This window comes from Nannospalax galili, unplaced genomic scaffold (genome assembly GCF_000622305.1).
Source record: "Nannospalax galili isolate Female #2095 unplaced genomic scaffold, S.galili_v1.0 scaffold1009, whole genome shotgun sequence".
In the NCBI taxonomy this organism is placed as follows: Eukaryota; Metazoa; Chordata; class Mammalia; order Rodentia; family Spalacidae; genus Nannospalax; species Nannospalax galili.
In genome coordinates, this window is record NW_008360054.1 from 445,211 (window position 1) to 462,881 (window position 17,671).

General features: G+C 47.3%; 1 protein-coding gene across 1 annotated transcript in view; it reads right to left on the reverse strand.

The window, feature by feature from the left end:
- Fbn3 (fibrillin 3) overlaps positions 1–17,671 on the reverse strand; it is an 87,918-nt gene that overhangs the window by 10,594 nt on the left and 59,653 nt on the right. Inside the window, 12 exon segments of the mRNA XM_008824159.1 lie at positions 2,739–2,855; positions 3,254–3,376; positions 4,773–4,898; positions 5,647–5,853; positions 7,306–7,431; positions 7,567–7,698; positions 8,967–9,089; positions 9,214–9,333; positions 12,141–12,266; positions 12,404–12,469; positions 12,608–12,760; positions 15,897–16,018. Of these exon segments, the coding sequence (XP_008822381.1) occupies positions 2,739–2,855; positions 3,254–3,376; positions 4,773–4,898; positions 5,647–5,853; positions 7,306–7,431; positions 7,567–7,698; positions 8,967–9,089; positions 9,214–9,333; positions 12,141–12,266; positions 12,404–12,469; positions 12,608–12,760; positions 15,897–16,018 (1,541 nt within the window).

A 17,671-nucleotide genomic window follows, 5' to 3' on the forward strand; every position in this document is an offset into this window, starting at 1 on the left:
GGGGGTAGGGTAGTGGTGAGGTAGGGGTGGTGGGGTGAAAGTGATGTCTACCCAGCGTAGCCTATTTAGTGAGCTTCGTTAGAGATTTTATCTTAAAAAAAAATAAAATTAGAAAAGAGGGTGGTGCGGGAGAGATAACAGCACTGGCTGCTCTTGCAGAGAACCCACCCTCTTCTGGTCTTACAGAAGGGTATTGTACACACATGGCACATGGTACACTTACATACATGCAGACCAAGCACTCATATACATAAAATAAAAATAAAATAAAGGGGCTAGAGAGATGGCTCAGCGGTTAAGAGCACTGACTGTTCTTGCAGAGGACCTGGGTTCAGTTCCCAGCACCCACATGGCAGCTACAAACCATCCTTAACTCCAGTTCCAGGGGAATCCGAAGCCCTCTTCTGGTCTCCGCAGCATTGCATGACACGGGTGCACTCACATACATGCAGGCAATATACACATAAAATAAAAATAATACAAAAATAAAGGGAGCAGGGGATGGGGTGACGATGAAATGACTTAGCCAATAAAGGCACTTACTGCCAAGTCTGATATCCTGAGTTCCATTCCCAGGACCCACATGGTGGAAGGCGAGAACTGACTTTGGCAAGCTGTCCTTTGACCTTCACACACATGCCATGGCACACACATGCCCACACAAACATATACTTTCATCCTAAATAAAATAATTTTTTAAAAATTGTTTTTATTTTTAATATTTTACTTTATTTTTTAAAAAAACTTTTGGTTTATTTATTCTTATTTTATGTGTATGAGTGTTATGCCTGCATGTATGTAAGGCACCTGTGTTGTGCAATGGCTTCGGAGGATAGAAGAGGGGGTTGGGTCCCCTGGAATTGGAGTTATAGATGGGTTGGTAGCTGTCATGTGTGTGCTGAGATTTGAAGCCAGGTCTTCTGCAAGAGCAGCCAGTGCTCTTAACTGCTGAGCCATCTCTCCAGTCCTAATATTTTACTTTATGTGTATTATTGGTGTTTTGTCTGCATGTATGTAAGTGTACCACTTACCTGCAATGCTTGTGGAGGCCAGCAGAGGGTGTCAGATTCTCTGGAACTGGAGTTAAGGACAGTTGTTAGTTGCCATGTGGGTGCTGGGAACTGAACCTAGATCCTCTGCAAGAGCAGCCAGTGTTCTTAACCATTGAGCCATCTCTCTAGCCCTGTAAAATAAAATAGTTTAAAAGAAAAAAAGAAAAAAGGAGACACCAGACAGAAATCCTGCTCTATAGCCTGTCTGTCTATCTGATACTGTCTCTCTCCATCATGTGTGGCTGGAAGAAGGTTGTTGTGTGCAGGCCTAGGAAGGAGCTCTTGCTAGGAACCAACCATGCTGGTACCTTGATCTTGGAACTCTATCCTCAAAGCTGATGGATAAGAAATCATTCTAGTTTTAGCCAACTAGTGTACGTTTACATTTTTTTAATTAAAATTTTTTCATTTTCATGCATGTGTTGTGAATTCGTGTTTGTGTTTGCATGCGTCTGTGTACCTGTGTGTGTAAGAGCAGATACATGAGGAAAGCCTGTGATTGACATTGGGAACCATCCTTTATCGCTCTTCTACTTTATTCATTGAGGTAGGTCTCTCAATCAAACCCAGAGCCACTGATATGACTACTCATGCCAGCCAGTCCCCTGTCTCCCCCTTCCCAGGCTACAATTACAGGTGGGCACCATACCCATCTGGCATTTTATGTGGGTTCTGGGGATCAGAACTCCAGTCTTTAAGTTTGCACAGCAAGTGCTTTAACTACTAAGCCATTTCCCCAGCTCCAGTGATTTAAAATTATTATTTGTGTGTGCAGGGTGTGTGGAGTTGCATGTGGAGGTCAGAGGTTGACATCAGTCTCTCTCTGAACCTGGAGTTCATTGATTTGCCTAAATTAGCGGGTCAGTGAGCCCCTGGGATCTTCCTGTCTCTGCCTTCTCAGTAGTGTCTGGCTGTTTATTAATTATTGAAAAAACAATATTGAGTCTGGAGAGATGGCTTAGTGGTTAAGAGCAGTGGCTGCTCTTGAAGAGGACCTGGTTTAGTTCCCAACACCCACATGGCAGCTAACAACCACCTGTAAGTCTAGTTGTAGGGGATCTGACACCCTCTTCTGGCCCCTGCAGATATTGCACCCATGTGGTACACTTAACACACACGCAGGCAAAATACTCATACACATAAACAATGTAAAAATGGGATATTCTGTGAACATCTTTCCACATCAGAAACACTGCCTGGTTGCACAGCTGGTGCCCACTGAGAAGTCAGCTCTGGCTGAGGTCAATGGCGCCTGAATGCTGTTGCCCTTGACTGGGCTAGGCAGAGAGGAAGTTTTGGTTCTCTCCGAGCCACAAGACACAAGAAGTCCCAACTGTGGCACTTATCTTTGTGGCTGTGGCTTCCAAACCAACTTCTCTTGAAGCAATTGTGTGAAACCCTGCAGTTTGGAAAGCATGCTTGGTAGGCAGAGTCAAGGGCAAGAGGGGCTGTCCCGTGGCCAGGCCAGAGGGATTTTTGATGGTGGGCCTTGCATCTCTTTAGGGCCATAAAGAAGGTTCTACCAGGTTGAAAGCATCCCGCAAGCAGGGACTGTGTTCCAATCACCCTCTGTGCTCATGCATGACACACTAACACACATGAGTGCTTGATACTTTTTTCGTATCATAAATGTGTCAAGGTTGAGGTTGTGCACAATCTATCGTGTGTCTGTTTCAGGTGACTCACCAAAGCAAGCCTGGTGGTGCTGGGTGAAGCCAGGAGGTCAGTGTCAGGTGAAGGCGCCCATGATGTTGATGCAGATGAACTGGCAATTGTGCTGCCTGGAGGTGCACTCGTTTATGTCTGCAGCACAGAGGGGCCCAGAGGCTCAGGGGGTGGGGGCCTGGGGACAGGCTTGAGGGTGTGCAGGGGGTTGGTTTACAGGGTGGGTTTGAGGTTGTCAGTGCGGGGGTGCTCAGGGGGTGGTTTTGAGGGTGTGTGTGAAGGGGATGTGGCTCAGGGAGTGGGCTTGAGGTGAGGGAAGGGGCTCAGGGAGCAAAGCTGGGGCCAGGCCTGAGGTGGGACTCGGGGCTCCATGCTCAGATGTGGGGCCTGGTGCTGTTCTTGTCACTGGCAGGCAGCAGAGCAGCAAGACATGTATTGTGGATGTGGGGGGTCAGCCCTGAGCAGAGGAGGGTGTCAGACCAACAACAGGCAGGGAGGAGTGCAGGAGCACTGGGGTAAAAGAGGGAAGGTGTCACCTTTGCAGATCCTGCAGTCTTCCTCCAGCAGATATCCTCCGGGGCAGGCACACAGGAAGCTGCCGTCCCTGTTTTTGCAGTGGAGGGAACACGGCTTGGGGTCCTGGCTGCACTCAAACAAATCTAGGTGGGATGGCAGAGTATGAGAGAAACAGGCCAACATTATAAGGTATGATGGGGCGTCAGAGGCAGGAGTCCCCTTCTCACACTCTGGTTATCCAAAATTGTGGAACTACATTAGTGTATCCACTTTTTACTATTAAAATTTATTTGTGGTGTGTGTGTGTGTGTGTGTGTGTGTGTGTGTGTGTGTGTGTGTGGTGTCAAAAGTCAGCTTTCAGTAGTCAGTCCTCTCCTACCTCATGTGGGTCCTGGAACTGAACTCAGGTCATAAGGGTTGGTGGCATGCGCCTTGTGTGTGTGTGTGTGTGTGGGTATTTGTTTCACTGTGACTATGGAGGTCAGAGAATGACTTCCAGCATTCAGCTGTCTCCTCTACTATGTGGGTCCCAGGGTTCAAACTCATGTAATCAGGCTTGGTGGCAAGTACCTTTACCCACTGAGCCATCTTGCTGGCCTTATTTTTTATTTTTATGTGTTGGTGGGCGTCAAAGCCAGGACTTCATGCTTGCACATGATAGGAAGGAGCTCTAGCACTGAGCTACATAGTTGCCCATACTTTTTCAATAAAAAGCCAACTAGCAAACAGAATACGAAAGGATTCAACTAACAACAATGGAAAATATTCGAAAAAAAAGTGCCTGTACTGAACACATACAGATTGTTTTCTTACAGTTTCCTTAAATAATAGAGGCCACAACTGTTGAACTGTATTAGATCAATGAATTAAGGTTAAGACATCAGGGACTAGATAGAGGGCTCAGTGGTTAAGAGCAGAGGACCCTGGTTCAGTTCCCAGCACCCACATGGCAGCTAACAATGCTCTGTAACTCCAATTCCAGGGGGTCCAATGCCCTCTTAACAGCTGAGCTATTGCTCCAGCTCCAGTGATACAATTTTATGGATTTCATATCTGATGGGGGGCTGTATATTGGAAAAATCCCCCTTGGTTACTGAGAGATAACTGACTGTTTGCCTTTAGTGTTACATTGTCATAATCACAACTAGTTAATGCAGCCTTCTTATCAGGAAAGTAGTCACCAAAGACAAGCAAACACACAGGAGTGTGTGTCAATAAAACCTTATTTACAACTTCGCCCTCAGGTTGGAGTTTATAGCCTGTGACTTGGAGGAACACCTGTTACACAGTGTAACTGAAAAAGAAATTTCAGGACTTATGGAAAAACAGGAGGAAAGAAGAGCAGGAGTGTGTTCCACACAGGACGGAGAAGCCAAAGAACTTTGCTTCTGGTCTTTTCTGGTTGCCTTAGGACGTGGGGACTACTTGGTACATGGAAACCAAGAGACACAAAAGTAGACCCTGCAGAGGTGGGGGCTAGGAACTTTTTGCAGAGGTTTAACTAGACCAGGGTGTGGGGTGGGGTGGGGCTTGGCTCACCTGTGCAGGTAGTGGCAGTGGCATCTGGTATGTACCCAGCCTGGCAGTGACAGTGGAAGGAGCCAATGCTATTGATACACTCCCCATGGGCACATTGATCAGTGAGCATGAGGCACTCATCCATGTCTAGGGACAAGTAGGGCAGGGCTCGGGCTGGTTGGCTGTCTTGTTCCACTGAAGCAGGGCTCCTTCCTTCTACCCACCAGCCCCTCTCCTCAGAAGCAAGCCCAGGCATCCTTTCCCTTCCTCCACTCCAGCCCACAGGGATGGATACCACCCTGGGTTTGCATGCATCCCTGAGCCAGCAGGGCATGCTGATGGAGTTTCTTTTGACTGAGTAAGCACAAACACCCTCCCCCCATTCCACATATATACCCACACAGCACACATACATACACTACACACCCCAATACCCTCCCACATACACACCACACACACCATCATATACCACATTCACCAAACAAAACCACATCACACACATATACATCACACAGACACACCATCTGCACCACACTACACATAAAAACATACGTCACACGCATTTACATATACACAAATACACATATCCATACCACACACAGACACATACCACAACACCATTCATCTACTGTGTACAAACCACACAAACCCACACATACATATACACACCACACACACCACACAAACACACAGCATACACACATAAACACACACATACATCCCTGCCACCACTCCCCCACACCTCCCACACCACCCTACACTACACACACCACACATATTCCATACACACACCACACTTACATACACAGACACCCCCCCCACACAACACACACAGGCACACATACAACACATACCATACATTGCCCTCACCTTTGCATAACTCAAGGACACTCACCTTTGCCCTCAGTGTTATAGCCTGTGCCATGGGGGCAGAGGTTCCTGTAGGCAGAGGTGCCAGGCAGGGGACAGAGCTCGCAGTGAGGCCCCCAGCCCCGACCACCCCCACAGCAGCACATGGTCTTGGGAACAGCCTCACCACTGCTCGACCAATTCTGGCACATGGCCTGTAGCACTTCAGAGTAGCAGAGCCCCTGCCGGATGTCTGCAGAGAATGGGTAGGGAGGGTGGGCTGGAGACGTGCTCTGCTCAAGACCTCCCTTCCCCAGGATGCCTGGCAGCCAGGCATATGTGTACAGTGTGAACTCTTTCTATCATCACTGGACATGGTAAGACACTCTCCAAAAAAAAGAGGTAGGGGGCAGAAGGTACCCATCCACCCAAATATCAGTATAGCCCCCAGGCTAGGCTGGCTGGCCTTAGGTGGCCAAAGGGCAATGTCTTTGTGCAGGTAAGGGGCAGCAGGGAAGCAAGAGGGGTGGGTAGAAAGTGCTGATGCTTGAGATAGAACAACAGGGAAAAAATAAGATCAGGGTTGGCAAGGTGGCTCAGTCGGTAAAGGTGACTGCTGCCAAGCCTGATGACCTGAGTTCGATTCCCAGAGCCTACATGATGGAGGAAAGATTCAACTATAAGCTTTCTTCAAATCTCCACACATGTCCCCCCAACACCTGCACATTAATAATAAATAAGATGGTAAAGGCCGGGCATTGTGACACACCTTTGATTCCAGCATTGGAGAGACAGAGGCAGGCAGATCTCTGTGAGATTGCAGCCAGTCTGGTCTACATAGCCATTTCCAGGCCAGCTTGGGCTACAGAGATATCCTGTCTCAAAAAAAAGCCTGTAATAAAATAGAATTAAGAAAAATAAAATACAGGCTAAAGAGATACCTCAGCAGTTAAGAGCACTGGCTGCTCTTGCGCAGGACTCAGGTTTGGTTCCTGGAACCACATGTGGTTAACTATTCATAACTCCAGCTCCAAGGGCTCCAATGTCCTCTTGTGGCCTCCATAGGCATTGCATTGTGTCCGTGGGTGCACTTACATACATGTAGGCAAGACATTCATACATATAAAATAAAAAGAACTAAAAAAGAAAAATTAAATAGGAGATAGGTGAAAAGAGAGGGCTGAGTACAGACTGGATGAGGAGGCACTGGCTACTCCAAGACACTGGCTTGGGGGATGTACCACTGAAATGCTGAGTGTATTTTGGGATGAGCTACATTGTTGGGTGTTGGAAATAGAGGCGCCTAGGAGGCAGCTGGATACTTACATGTGTCCTGAAGCTAGATGTAAGGCATTGTCCCCGGGGAGGAAAGAAGAGTGTGGCGTTGGCTCACATGTCGGTGCCCAAGGCAGATGGTACAGGCATGGTTGTGGGAAACCCCAGAGGAGCTCATTTTGGGGCGATGCCTCTGGAGTTGGAGGAATAATGGGAGGTGGGTGGAAAGAAGGAGGTATTGACTTTTCTATGGAGTTCTATCAAGCGGGACAAAAGCGTGTGTGTACTCATGCGCATGTGGCCAGATTGGTACAACAACCCTTGTCATACCTCAGAATTTCCTCATCCCTGTCTCAGGGACCTCCCCAGTGAAATGCATGACATGTGATGAATGGCTGTGTTCACTTTGCTTGGCCCTGGTCACACTCACCGTGGCACTCTGTGAGGGTGGGTTTGGGCCGGAAATCTTTGTCACAGTTGCACCAGAAGCTGCCCACCGTGTTGATGCAGTGGTCATGGGCACAGAGGCTGGACTTGGCTTGACATTCATCCTCACCTGAGATGGGAGGGATAAGGGAGACCAGAAGGGGAGTCAAAGTCCAAGAGCCAACCTCCCTCAGCCTCGAAGGTGCCCCCTTGCTTTGAATCCCCTCTCTGTGGAGGGTCTGCTGTATCCTGGACACACCCATACCTGTGCAGCCCTCTCCAGAGGGCTGGGGCTGCATGCCTGGTGGGCAGATGCAGGTGTAGGTGCCAATGAGGTTTTTGCACAGCATGACAAGGTTGTAGCAATCTTGAGACCCATCCTTACACTCATTCCTATCTTTGGATGACCAGGGACAGTGGGTTGGTCAAGGTCAAGCATTTCACTGCTTGGCTCCAGCTGGGAGGGCCTTAGATATCATCCCCCAGGGCCCTTTCTGGGACCAGGTGTCCTCCTGAAACTCAAGTGTTAGAAACTTAAATCCCTAAAGTTTTACAGTGATGGTTTAGAGCTGGAGTCTTTGGGAAGTAATAGGATTAGAAGAGGTCTTGAGGGTGGGGCCTCCATGATGGTATCAGTGGCTTTATAAGGACAGACTTGAACTAGCACTTTGTTTTGTCTTGCCATGAGATGGTTTGTGTCATGCTGTGATGCCACTTGGAAGCCCTTCCCTGATGGATCCTGGAATTCCCAGCAACGAGAACCAAGAGCCAAATATATTGCTAGTTTGTGTGTGTGTGTGTGTGTGTGTGTGTGTGTGTGTATGCCTGTGCACAAGCACATAGACCAGATGATGATTTCACATGTCCTGGTCTCACTCTTCACTATACCCCTTCAGACAGAATTTCTCACTGAATCTGGAGCTAGGCTGGTGGCCAGCAAGCCCCAGTAATCCTCCTGTGCTCCTTACAGCACTGGGGTTTCAGGCCTGAATGTGGTCATGCTTAACGTTTTTATTATTTTTATTTATTTTTTAAATTGTATGCATATGAGTGTTTTGCCTGCATATATGTAAGTGCACCCATGTAATGTAAAGCCCAAAGAGGCCAGAAGAGGGTGTCAGATCTCCTGGATCTGGAGTTAAGGATGGTTGTTAGCTGCCGTGTGTGTGCTGGGAATTGAACCTGGGTCCTCTGTAAGAGCATTCAGTGCTCTTAACCACTGAGCCATCTCTGAGCTCCTATACTCAGCTTTTCATGGGGGTGCTAGAGAATCTGAACTCAGGTCCTCTTGCTAATGCAGCAGGCACTCTTACCCAATGAGCCATATCTTATGTCTCTTATTTCTATTCTTTATCAGTTACCTGGTCTATAGCAATCAGTTATAGTAGCAGAAAACTAACTGACACCACATCTCCTCCAAAGCAAAGTGCTTACTGCATGTCATGGGTCAGCTCTCTGCAGTGTGAGCTCCCTTCCTGCCCAGGCCTACCCTCCAGAGCTCAAGCTCCACTTATAGACAGAAAATGGAAGTGACGAGACTACATCTGGATCTGCTGGAAGCCGGAGCCTTTCTTGGTCCAATATTATCTACACACTGTGGGGATCATAAGATCAGTGGTGGGGAGTCACAGAGACCTTCCCATCACTGGTTTGTGCAGAGCCTACCTTGGCACATGGCACCATCCTTCCACAGGGTGTAACCAGCTGGGCAGGTGCAGAGGTAGGAGCCCTCAGTGTTGTGGCAACAGAAAACACATAGTAGTGGGTTCAGGGTACACTTGTTGGTGTCTGTGGAGGCCAGCAGAGGTGTCAGCTGGGAAGGGTCTGTCTAGTGGACCCCTGATATTTCCTGTGGAATAGCCCCTGGAGGTCTTCATCATCCAGCCCAGGTCCTGATCAGGCAGCATCATACCTTCACAGGTCATCATGGGGCCAGCCTCAAAGTCATCTGCCCAGGTGCATCTGAAGCCTCTGATGACATTAGTACAACTGTCCTGCCCACAGGGATGCCCAATAGAGCATTCATCTATGTCTGGTTGGGGATAAAGGAGTGGGAAGTCAGCATCTGCAGGGAGGTCCCCACCCTCAACATTGTTCTTTGTGTGTCCCTTTGATTGCCACAGACTGGATAGGGCAAGATCTGTGGTAGGTCCATACTGGCTGTGGGACAGGCAATGGGTATGTGTTCAAAGAATGAATGAGTAGAACATGAATGAACAAGAAAGTGAGGAAATGAATGAGTGTGCAAAGGGAGTAAATGGATGAATGAATAAGCTGGTGAGTACATGTACAAATGAATAAGCAAGGGATGAATGACTAAGTGACTAAATGAATGAATGAGTGACCACTGAGTACATAAATTTAGTGAACCACTAAGCAAGAGGCAAGTGAATACATGAATGATGAATAGAATAGTGAATGAATGAGTTAGTGAGTTAGTGTAGATGAGTGAGTGATCGAAGAAAAGAATGGATGAGCAAGGAATAGATGAACAGATGAGAGTGATGAGTGACTGACTGACTAGTTAGTGAGTAAATGAATGAGCAATGGGGAAAATGAATGATGAAGTGAATAGGTGAATGAATGAGTGATCAAGAGAGTAAATGAAGGATTAAGTGAATAAATGAGTTAGAGTAGATGAGTGAAAGTGTGATATAGGGATGCATGAGTAAGCAAATGACTAAACAAATGAATGAATAATGATGTGAATAGGTGAATGAATTAGTGAGAAAGACAGTAAATGAAGGGTTAAGTGAATAAGTGAATGAAGGTACATGAATGAGTGAAGGAGTAGATAGAGGAGTGAAGGCATGAGCAAGCAAGGGAGTGAATAATAATTAAATGAAAAATGAGTGATTGGATGAATTTGTGAGTCTATGAGTGAATGAATGAGCAAGGGATGAATGAATGAGCAACAATTTTAAAAAAGGTCAAGCCAGATCTGGGGCCCATGCCTTTAATCCCAGCAATCAGGAGGCAGAAGCAGGTGGAGCTCTGTGAGATCAAGGCCAGCCTGGTCTACAAAGGGAGTTCCAGGACAGCTGAGGCTGTCTCCAAAATCCAAAAAAAAAAAAAAAAAAAAAAAAAGGGTCAGGTACTGAATTAAGAAACAAGCAACAAGCACATGAAGGGCTGAAGAGATGGTTCAGTAATTAAGAGCACACGCTCTCTTGCAAATGGCCTGAGTTCAACTCCTAGTACCCACATCAGTGGCTCACAACCACCTCTAACTCCATTTCCAAGGGATCTGGTACCCTTTTCTGGCTTCTGAAGGCACTTGCACACACACACATGCACACACATACATGCATGCACACACACAGAGACACATAATTAAAAAAAATAAATCTTGGGGATGGAGAGATGGCTCAGTGGTTAAGAGAACTGGCTGTTCTTGCAGAGGACCCAGCTTTGGTTCCCACATGATGGATGACAATTGTCCTTAACTCTAGTTCTAGGGGATCCAAAGCCCTCTTATGGCCTCTGTGGGTAATACATACATGTGATGCACTTACATACATGCAGGTAAACACTCATACACATAAAATAAAATAAATTTTTAGCTGGGCAGCTGCTCATATGAACTCACAGCAATGGTGATAGCATGCACAAGTCCCACATAAGCTCAAGTCCAACAAAATCCCAGCATAGACTTGGAGAAGTGGGTAAGAAACCCGAACCCTACATGAGGAAGTATTGGTAACCAATGGTTGCCAGGAGGGGGAGCTTCAGTGTCATTTAAGGATTAGACTCATGGTAGGTGGCCCAGGTTCCAGTGGATGGAACCACACTGAAGGACATTTAGGGACACAAATTTGACTCTATAGACTCTAATATATATTAGAGTACATGAAATTGGGTGGGGTAGTAAGCCGGGTGCAGATGGGGAGAGAATCCCAATATGATAAAAATATATTTTATAAAAATCTCAAAAATAAACAATGATGGAAATAATAATAATTTAAAAAGCATATGAATGAATGGATGAACAAGTGAAAGCTATTGAGTGCACACACAGGAGAGAATAAATGAATAAGGTAATAAATGAATAGTGAGGGGAATGAATGAAAGAGTAGCTGGAGCAGTAAATGAAAACATGAGAAACGAGCAACTGAATGAGTGAACCATGAGGGAGTGAGCAAGGGACTGAGTGGCCAAGTGGTGAGTGAACGAGGAAGGAGCAGATAAGAGAAGAAGGGATAAATAAGGAAGACAGAGTAACTGAATGAACACACAGGTGAATCAGGGAACTGGATAAGTGAACAGCCATGAGGAAAAATGGAAAAATGAAGAAATGACTGCATTATGAATAAGTGAAGTAATTGAGTAAGTGACCAAACAAGTGAATGAGTGATCAAATGACAGGAAATGAATGAGTGGACGAAGGAAGGAAATGAGAGAATGATGGTTAACTTTGTCATCTTGACACAACCTAGAATCACCTGAGTAGAGTCTGAATGAGGGATTGTCTACATTGGGTTGGCCTGTGGGCATGTCTTGTTAATTCATGTGGGAAGCCCCTGCCCACTGTGGAAAACACCAGTCCTCATACAGTGGGTCCTTAACTGTGTAAGTGGAGAAATCCTGCTTAGTACAAGCAAGTGAGTATGCGTGCATCATTTCTCTCTGCCCTCGACTGTGGCTGTAATGTGATTAGCTGTTTGAAATTCCTGCCTTGACTTCCCCACAATGATGGACTACAGTCTGGCATTGTCAGCTGATGTCAACCCCTTTCTTCCTTAAGTGGCCTTTTTGTCAGGATATTTTGCCACAGCAACAGCAATGAAATTAAGACAGACAGAATGCATGAATGAGGAAAGTGGCTTGCTGACCACTCACCCACACAGTTGATGCCAGTGAAGTCCAGGCTGTAGCCGAAGGGACACTGGCATCGGAAGGAGCCATCAGTGTTGAGGCAGAAGCCGTTAGTGCAGATGCCCGGGTTCTCCACACACTCATCCACATCTGCAAGTGGCAGGAGTTAAGACACAGCACCTGTCACTATGGGAGCCCTAGGGCAACTTGTGGAACCTAAGACTTGAGGATCCAGGCAGAGCAGAAACAGGAGGGAGTCATTCCTAACACTTAAAGGCAGGTCTCACCTTCTCTGGAGTCATCCGGGCCTGGGACTGCCCCATGGCCAAAGGGACAGAGTTTCTGAAAAGTAACTGGGAAGAAAACAGGATCAAAATTTCCAGCAAAGCAGTCCCCAGTACCCTATGAAAGATGAGGGAAGATTAGAGGAGGAAGGAGGTGCAGTTGGTCAGGAAGGCTCAGAGAGGTCTGGGGACAGGATGGCAGCTCACCACTGCCCTCCTGAGGACACAGCTCACAGGGGTCACCCCAGCCCTCCCCAGGTCTCTTGCTGCAGCAGCACCGGGTCTCGGTGGCAATGAAAGCTTTGGCCACCAAACACTTCCCAGAGTCAAAACGGGTGAAGCAAAAACTCTGCCGTGTGTCTGTGGGATGGGAGGTAGGAGGAGATGTTAAAATGATTAATGGCCACTAGCTGTGCCTGCCCCACTCCCCTCCAACCCTAGAGATGGACAACCCTGGTTCTAGTAGCAGTCAGTGAGAATATGCCATACTCCTGACCACAGCAAACAGCTCAGGAATACACATGTGACCCAACTTGGGCCAATGAGGTTGAGCCTTGCAACTTTGGCTAGGAATCCTTTCCAGCAATGTTCCAACTTACTTCTTTTGTGCACTTCTGCTTGCCCAAGCACATACACACCACACATGTATGTATGTTTGTGTGTGTGCAGGTGCAAGTGTGTGTGCATGGAGGCCAGAGGATAACCTCCAATATTGTCCCTCAGGTGCTGTCTACAGTGAGCCCCAAGGATCTGCCGATTTCTACCTTTCCAGTGATGGGATTTCAAGCATGCACCAACCCAGAGTTGTGTGTATTTTGTCTGTGTGTAAATGCATCTGTGTCGTGCAATGCCTGTGAAGGTCAGAAGACACTGTTGGAGCCCCATGGAACTGGTGTTAGCTGGCATGTGGGTGCTGGGAATCAAATACAGATCCTCTGTCAGAGCATCCAGTGCTCTTAACCACTGAGCCATCTTTCCAGTCCCTGTTGGGCCCCTTCTTAAAGAGACAAAGCTACTGAATTGCAGAGGGCTGGAAGATCTAGTTTTCTAGAACCTCAACCTTCCACCAGCCTGAGAAGTTCTCACAGGCAGGCTGGGGTGTAGCTTACCACTGCATCCTATATACCCCAAACAGCAAATACCTGCTGAATTGCATGGAGAGGCTCTTTATTCCGCCCTTGATGTCCTCTAACCTGTATGAGAAAGCTGGCTCCAGCTGGCTGAGGCTAGCCCCTACTGGAGGAGGCTAGCCCAGTTGAGATGCAGTCAGTCTGAGTGGTCTAAGCTGGCTGGGACTGGATAAAACTTGGCAAGTGGTGGTGGAGAGATAGTTAAGTGATTAGGAGCACTGTATGCTCTTGCAGAGGATCCAGGTTTGGTTCCCAGTACCAACATGACACTAACAATAGTGGGATCCGACACTCTCTTGTGGCCTCCATGAGCATCAGACATGCACATGGTGCATGTACATAGATGTAGGCAAAGACTCAAATCTTGCTAAGTGAGGGAAGCTGTGGTTTATAGGATGACCTAAATAAATCCAACGACCCGGTTGGACCAGTGCCGGTACGAGCCAGCCAAGACGAACAGCACCTGAGAAGGGGAGTGAGGACTGAAAGAAAAATAAGAAACAGAGGAAAATACTTGGGAGACTGTCAGTAGAGACTGCAGCCCCGGTTTATTTTAGCTCAGCCTTCTTATACAGCAGAACATCAGACAGCCACAGTTTGCTTAGCTGAATTGGCATCAACAGCTATTTTTCCCACCTCCTCCTGAGAGTAAAGGAACGGTCAAATACTTGTTGTGAATTCAACCATTTACCTGTCCACCCTAGAATATCAATACATTCTTCCTGACTTGGCAGAACAATATGATACTTGTGTGCAAAACACACAAATTCTAGAGTCAAGGCAACCTGCCACAGCTCAGTGCACACAATGGCTGTGCTTAAAATAATAGCTTCCAACAGACCAGAACAGACCAAGTTAACTTTTATAGGAGTGAGGTATCTGTCCAGAGCTTTGAGTGATTTGAATCTTTCCCTCCCTACCTCCTACCACACTCTCCTCTAAGTCCTCTGTGCTACCGGGGCTTCAGGCTCACAGTTATAGAACACTGTCCTCCAAAGGTAAAACTATTACCATCTTTATCAGAGCAGCTGTGATTGCCCACAAGCGACCTTCAAGGTCTGTTGGGAGACCTGTTATGCGAAAGTCGAAGCCCCTTCACACCGGACAGCTCATGCAGCTCGGGAATGTGCTGCTGGCTCCTTTTCATAGCAAGGTGCTTTCTGGCATCTTTCCTGTCTCTCCCTTTGAAGTGGCCGCCACAGATGCCTTGACATAAACATGGCCTTTGGCTCTATGCATACCATGCCTTCCTGTGTGTGATTTTTACAGGTAGACAATAGTCTAGCAGAAACCCACTTCCACATGTAAATAGAATATCTCACAAAGTATCTAAAAGCTTTTACCACTACCCCCATGGTATATAAATATGCTAGTCTTCTCTTAATAGTCGGAGATTGGGTCCCAGAAAGCTGGATCAGCAGAGAGCTGGACAGCAAGGAGCAGAGATACAATAAAGCTATAAACACAGACTAAGCCGTGCCTTGAGTCCTGTGTCTTACTACCAGCGACCTGATCTCACTGGAGAGCAGCACTCTCGGTTATCGGCCCACAGATACCCCAGCTTTCGCCGACTCCGAGCCTCTTCCCTGTGGAGTTCACTGGCTAGGAACTCCGCCATCCTGACGAAAGGTACAAGGGTGTAATAGAGGCGGGATTCTGACTGAATAATACTCTAGTAGCAGAGAAGCTCTTAGCACCAGAAACTGTGGTAGCCATCAGCTGCCGCTATTCCCAGAGACGGGGACCTGAAGCAGCCACTTCCCAGAGAAGTCTGCGCACCGCCGAGCCACATCCAGAGTGAGTGCGCCCGGGAGCCCAGGTGCGCTCCCCACATCGCTTGTGGCCAGGCTCACGCTGGGACTAGCCAGGTGTGGCGGAGACCCCAGGACCACGCCGGGGGTCCAGCGACCCCCCCCATAAAGGTCAAGCCTGTTGATGCTCCCTCATAGCAGGAAGGGGTGGGGAGGGCCATTAGACCCTTATCTGAGATTCCAACTGCTCCCTTCTGCATCCTTGCCAGCTGCAAGCAACTCTGCCTTAATTGTACATAGCCTTGTGGTCTTAGGAGCCCCAGAGTATTAGGAGGGTGGACCGTTAAGGGAAGCAGGGCCTCCATCTATGCAACTATGGGGAAGTTGCCATCCAGGCTGGGGTGAGACTTTTCAGGGATGTTTACCTTGGGGTCATCCATGTTTTTGTAAATATCCCCTCACCCATACTCTGTGAATAAGCCCAATAAACTCATTCGTTTCTTAAGCTGGACTATATGGAAACTTACCTTGGTCTGTCCTCGGCATCGTATCTGAGTGGGGAGAGAGCAGATATTTGTTTATATTTTTCTTAGAAAAAGTTCTGTCAACACTCACCAAAACAATGATGCCCATTGTCAGAGAGGACAAAGCCAGCGGGGCACAGGCACTGGATGCTCCCAGGATGGTTGGTACAGGTGCCAGAGAGGCAGAAGTTGGGCTCCTCTAAGCATTCATGTCTGCAAGGACAGGGATTAGAGCTGGGAGTGGGGCAGGTAGAACCTCTAGACAGAGTGAGGTGGGTTTGTCAGGGAGTAGGAGCAGAGTCTAGCCCTAAAAGCCCTAAAGCAAAAAAATCAAAACATCAACAAAAAGTCAGGTGTGGCTGATCCCAGCACTCAGGAGGCAGGGGCAGGCAGATCTGTGTGAGCTAGGCTGCTCTACACAGCAAGTCCCAATCCAGCTGGGGCTATAGGGAGACTGTGTCTCAAATCCCCCCTTCAAAAAAGAACTCTAAGGACCAAAGGAGAGTAGGGCACCCATGGGTGCAGTATGAGCCACCAGCACTAGGCTAGCAGTGTGTATGTGGAGGGCTTTCTCAAGTGTCTTCAGAGTAGGGGTTATGGTCAGGAGAAGTTCATAGTTTAAATTTTTAAAAATTTAATTAATTAATTTTGTTCTTTTTGAGACAGGGTCTCCACATAGCCCCAGCTAACCTGGAACTCACTATGTAGACTAGACTGGCCTCAAACTCACACAGATCTTGCCTGCCTCTACCTTCCAAGTGCTGGGATTAAAGGGGTGTGCAACCATGCTAGACATCTTTAAAACTTATTTTAATGCTTTATTTTTTTAGTGTGAACATGTGTATGTGTATGTGTGTATAGGCATGTGCCATGGTATGCATATGGAGGTTAGGAGACAACTTGAAGGAGTCAGTTCTCTCTTTCCACCATGTGAGTCCTGGGTATTGAACTCAGGTCATCATGCTTGGCAGCAAGTGCCTTTATCAGCTGAATCATTTAGTTGACCCAAGTTCATCTTTAGAGACTTAAAACTTTACAAAGCTAACTGAGTCTGGAGATATTTCACCTGCACTAGTTGGCATCAGCTCATGTACCAGGCTAGCCCAGATAGAATAAGCTAGAAGAAGCCCAGACTAGATTGGTCTAAACGAGCTCAATCTATACAAGCTGGCACATTTATTCAAGTCAGAATGGTCCAAATTAGCCCAAATTATACAAGGCTCAGATGAAAGAAACTGGAGCAGAAGCAGTCAGGTCACAGTGGTCCAGGTTAGTCCAGATTATGCAAGGCTAGCCCAAATGGAAAACAGTATCAGATGTGATCAGGTCAGTCTATGGAGGGTTATGGAAGGTTAGCTCAAATATAAGACTAGAGCAGCAGTAGTTGGGTCAGACTGGTCCAGGTTATCTCACTTTATATGAGACTAATCTGTCGGCTCAGGCCATACTGGTCTAGGTTAGCCCACATACACTGTATGAGGCTAGCATAATGAATTAACCACCTAAGATCAGGTCAGACTAGTTGGTCTAGATGGTAGGAAATCATCCTTGTGGGCAATTACACTGGTGGAGATCAGCCCAGATTGGCCCTTTACTACATCTTGAGTGAGAATTGTACTGGGTGTCTCTAAGGTTGTAGCAATACTCCAAGCCATGTGCATTTCATAGGGTTCACAAAGAAATTTGTGAGCCCTGGAGGGAAGGAAGTTCAGAGTTCTTCCCTGAGCCAGGAGCCCCCCAACAATACAAATGTATGAAATTGTGCTTGGTGCATTGCCGCACGCACTCTACCTCATTACCCCAGCTAGTGTTCTTATTTTCTAAAGGGGGGAAACATAGGCACCATCCTGGTCCCCAGAGCTGAGA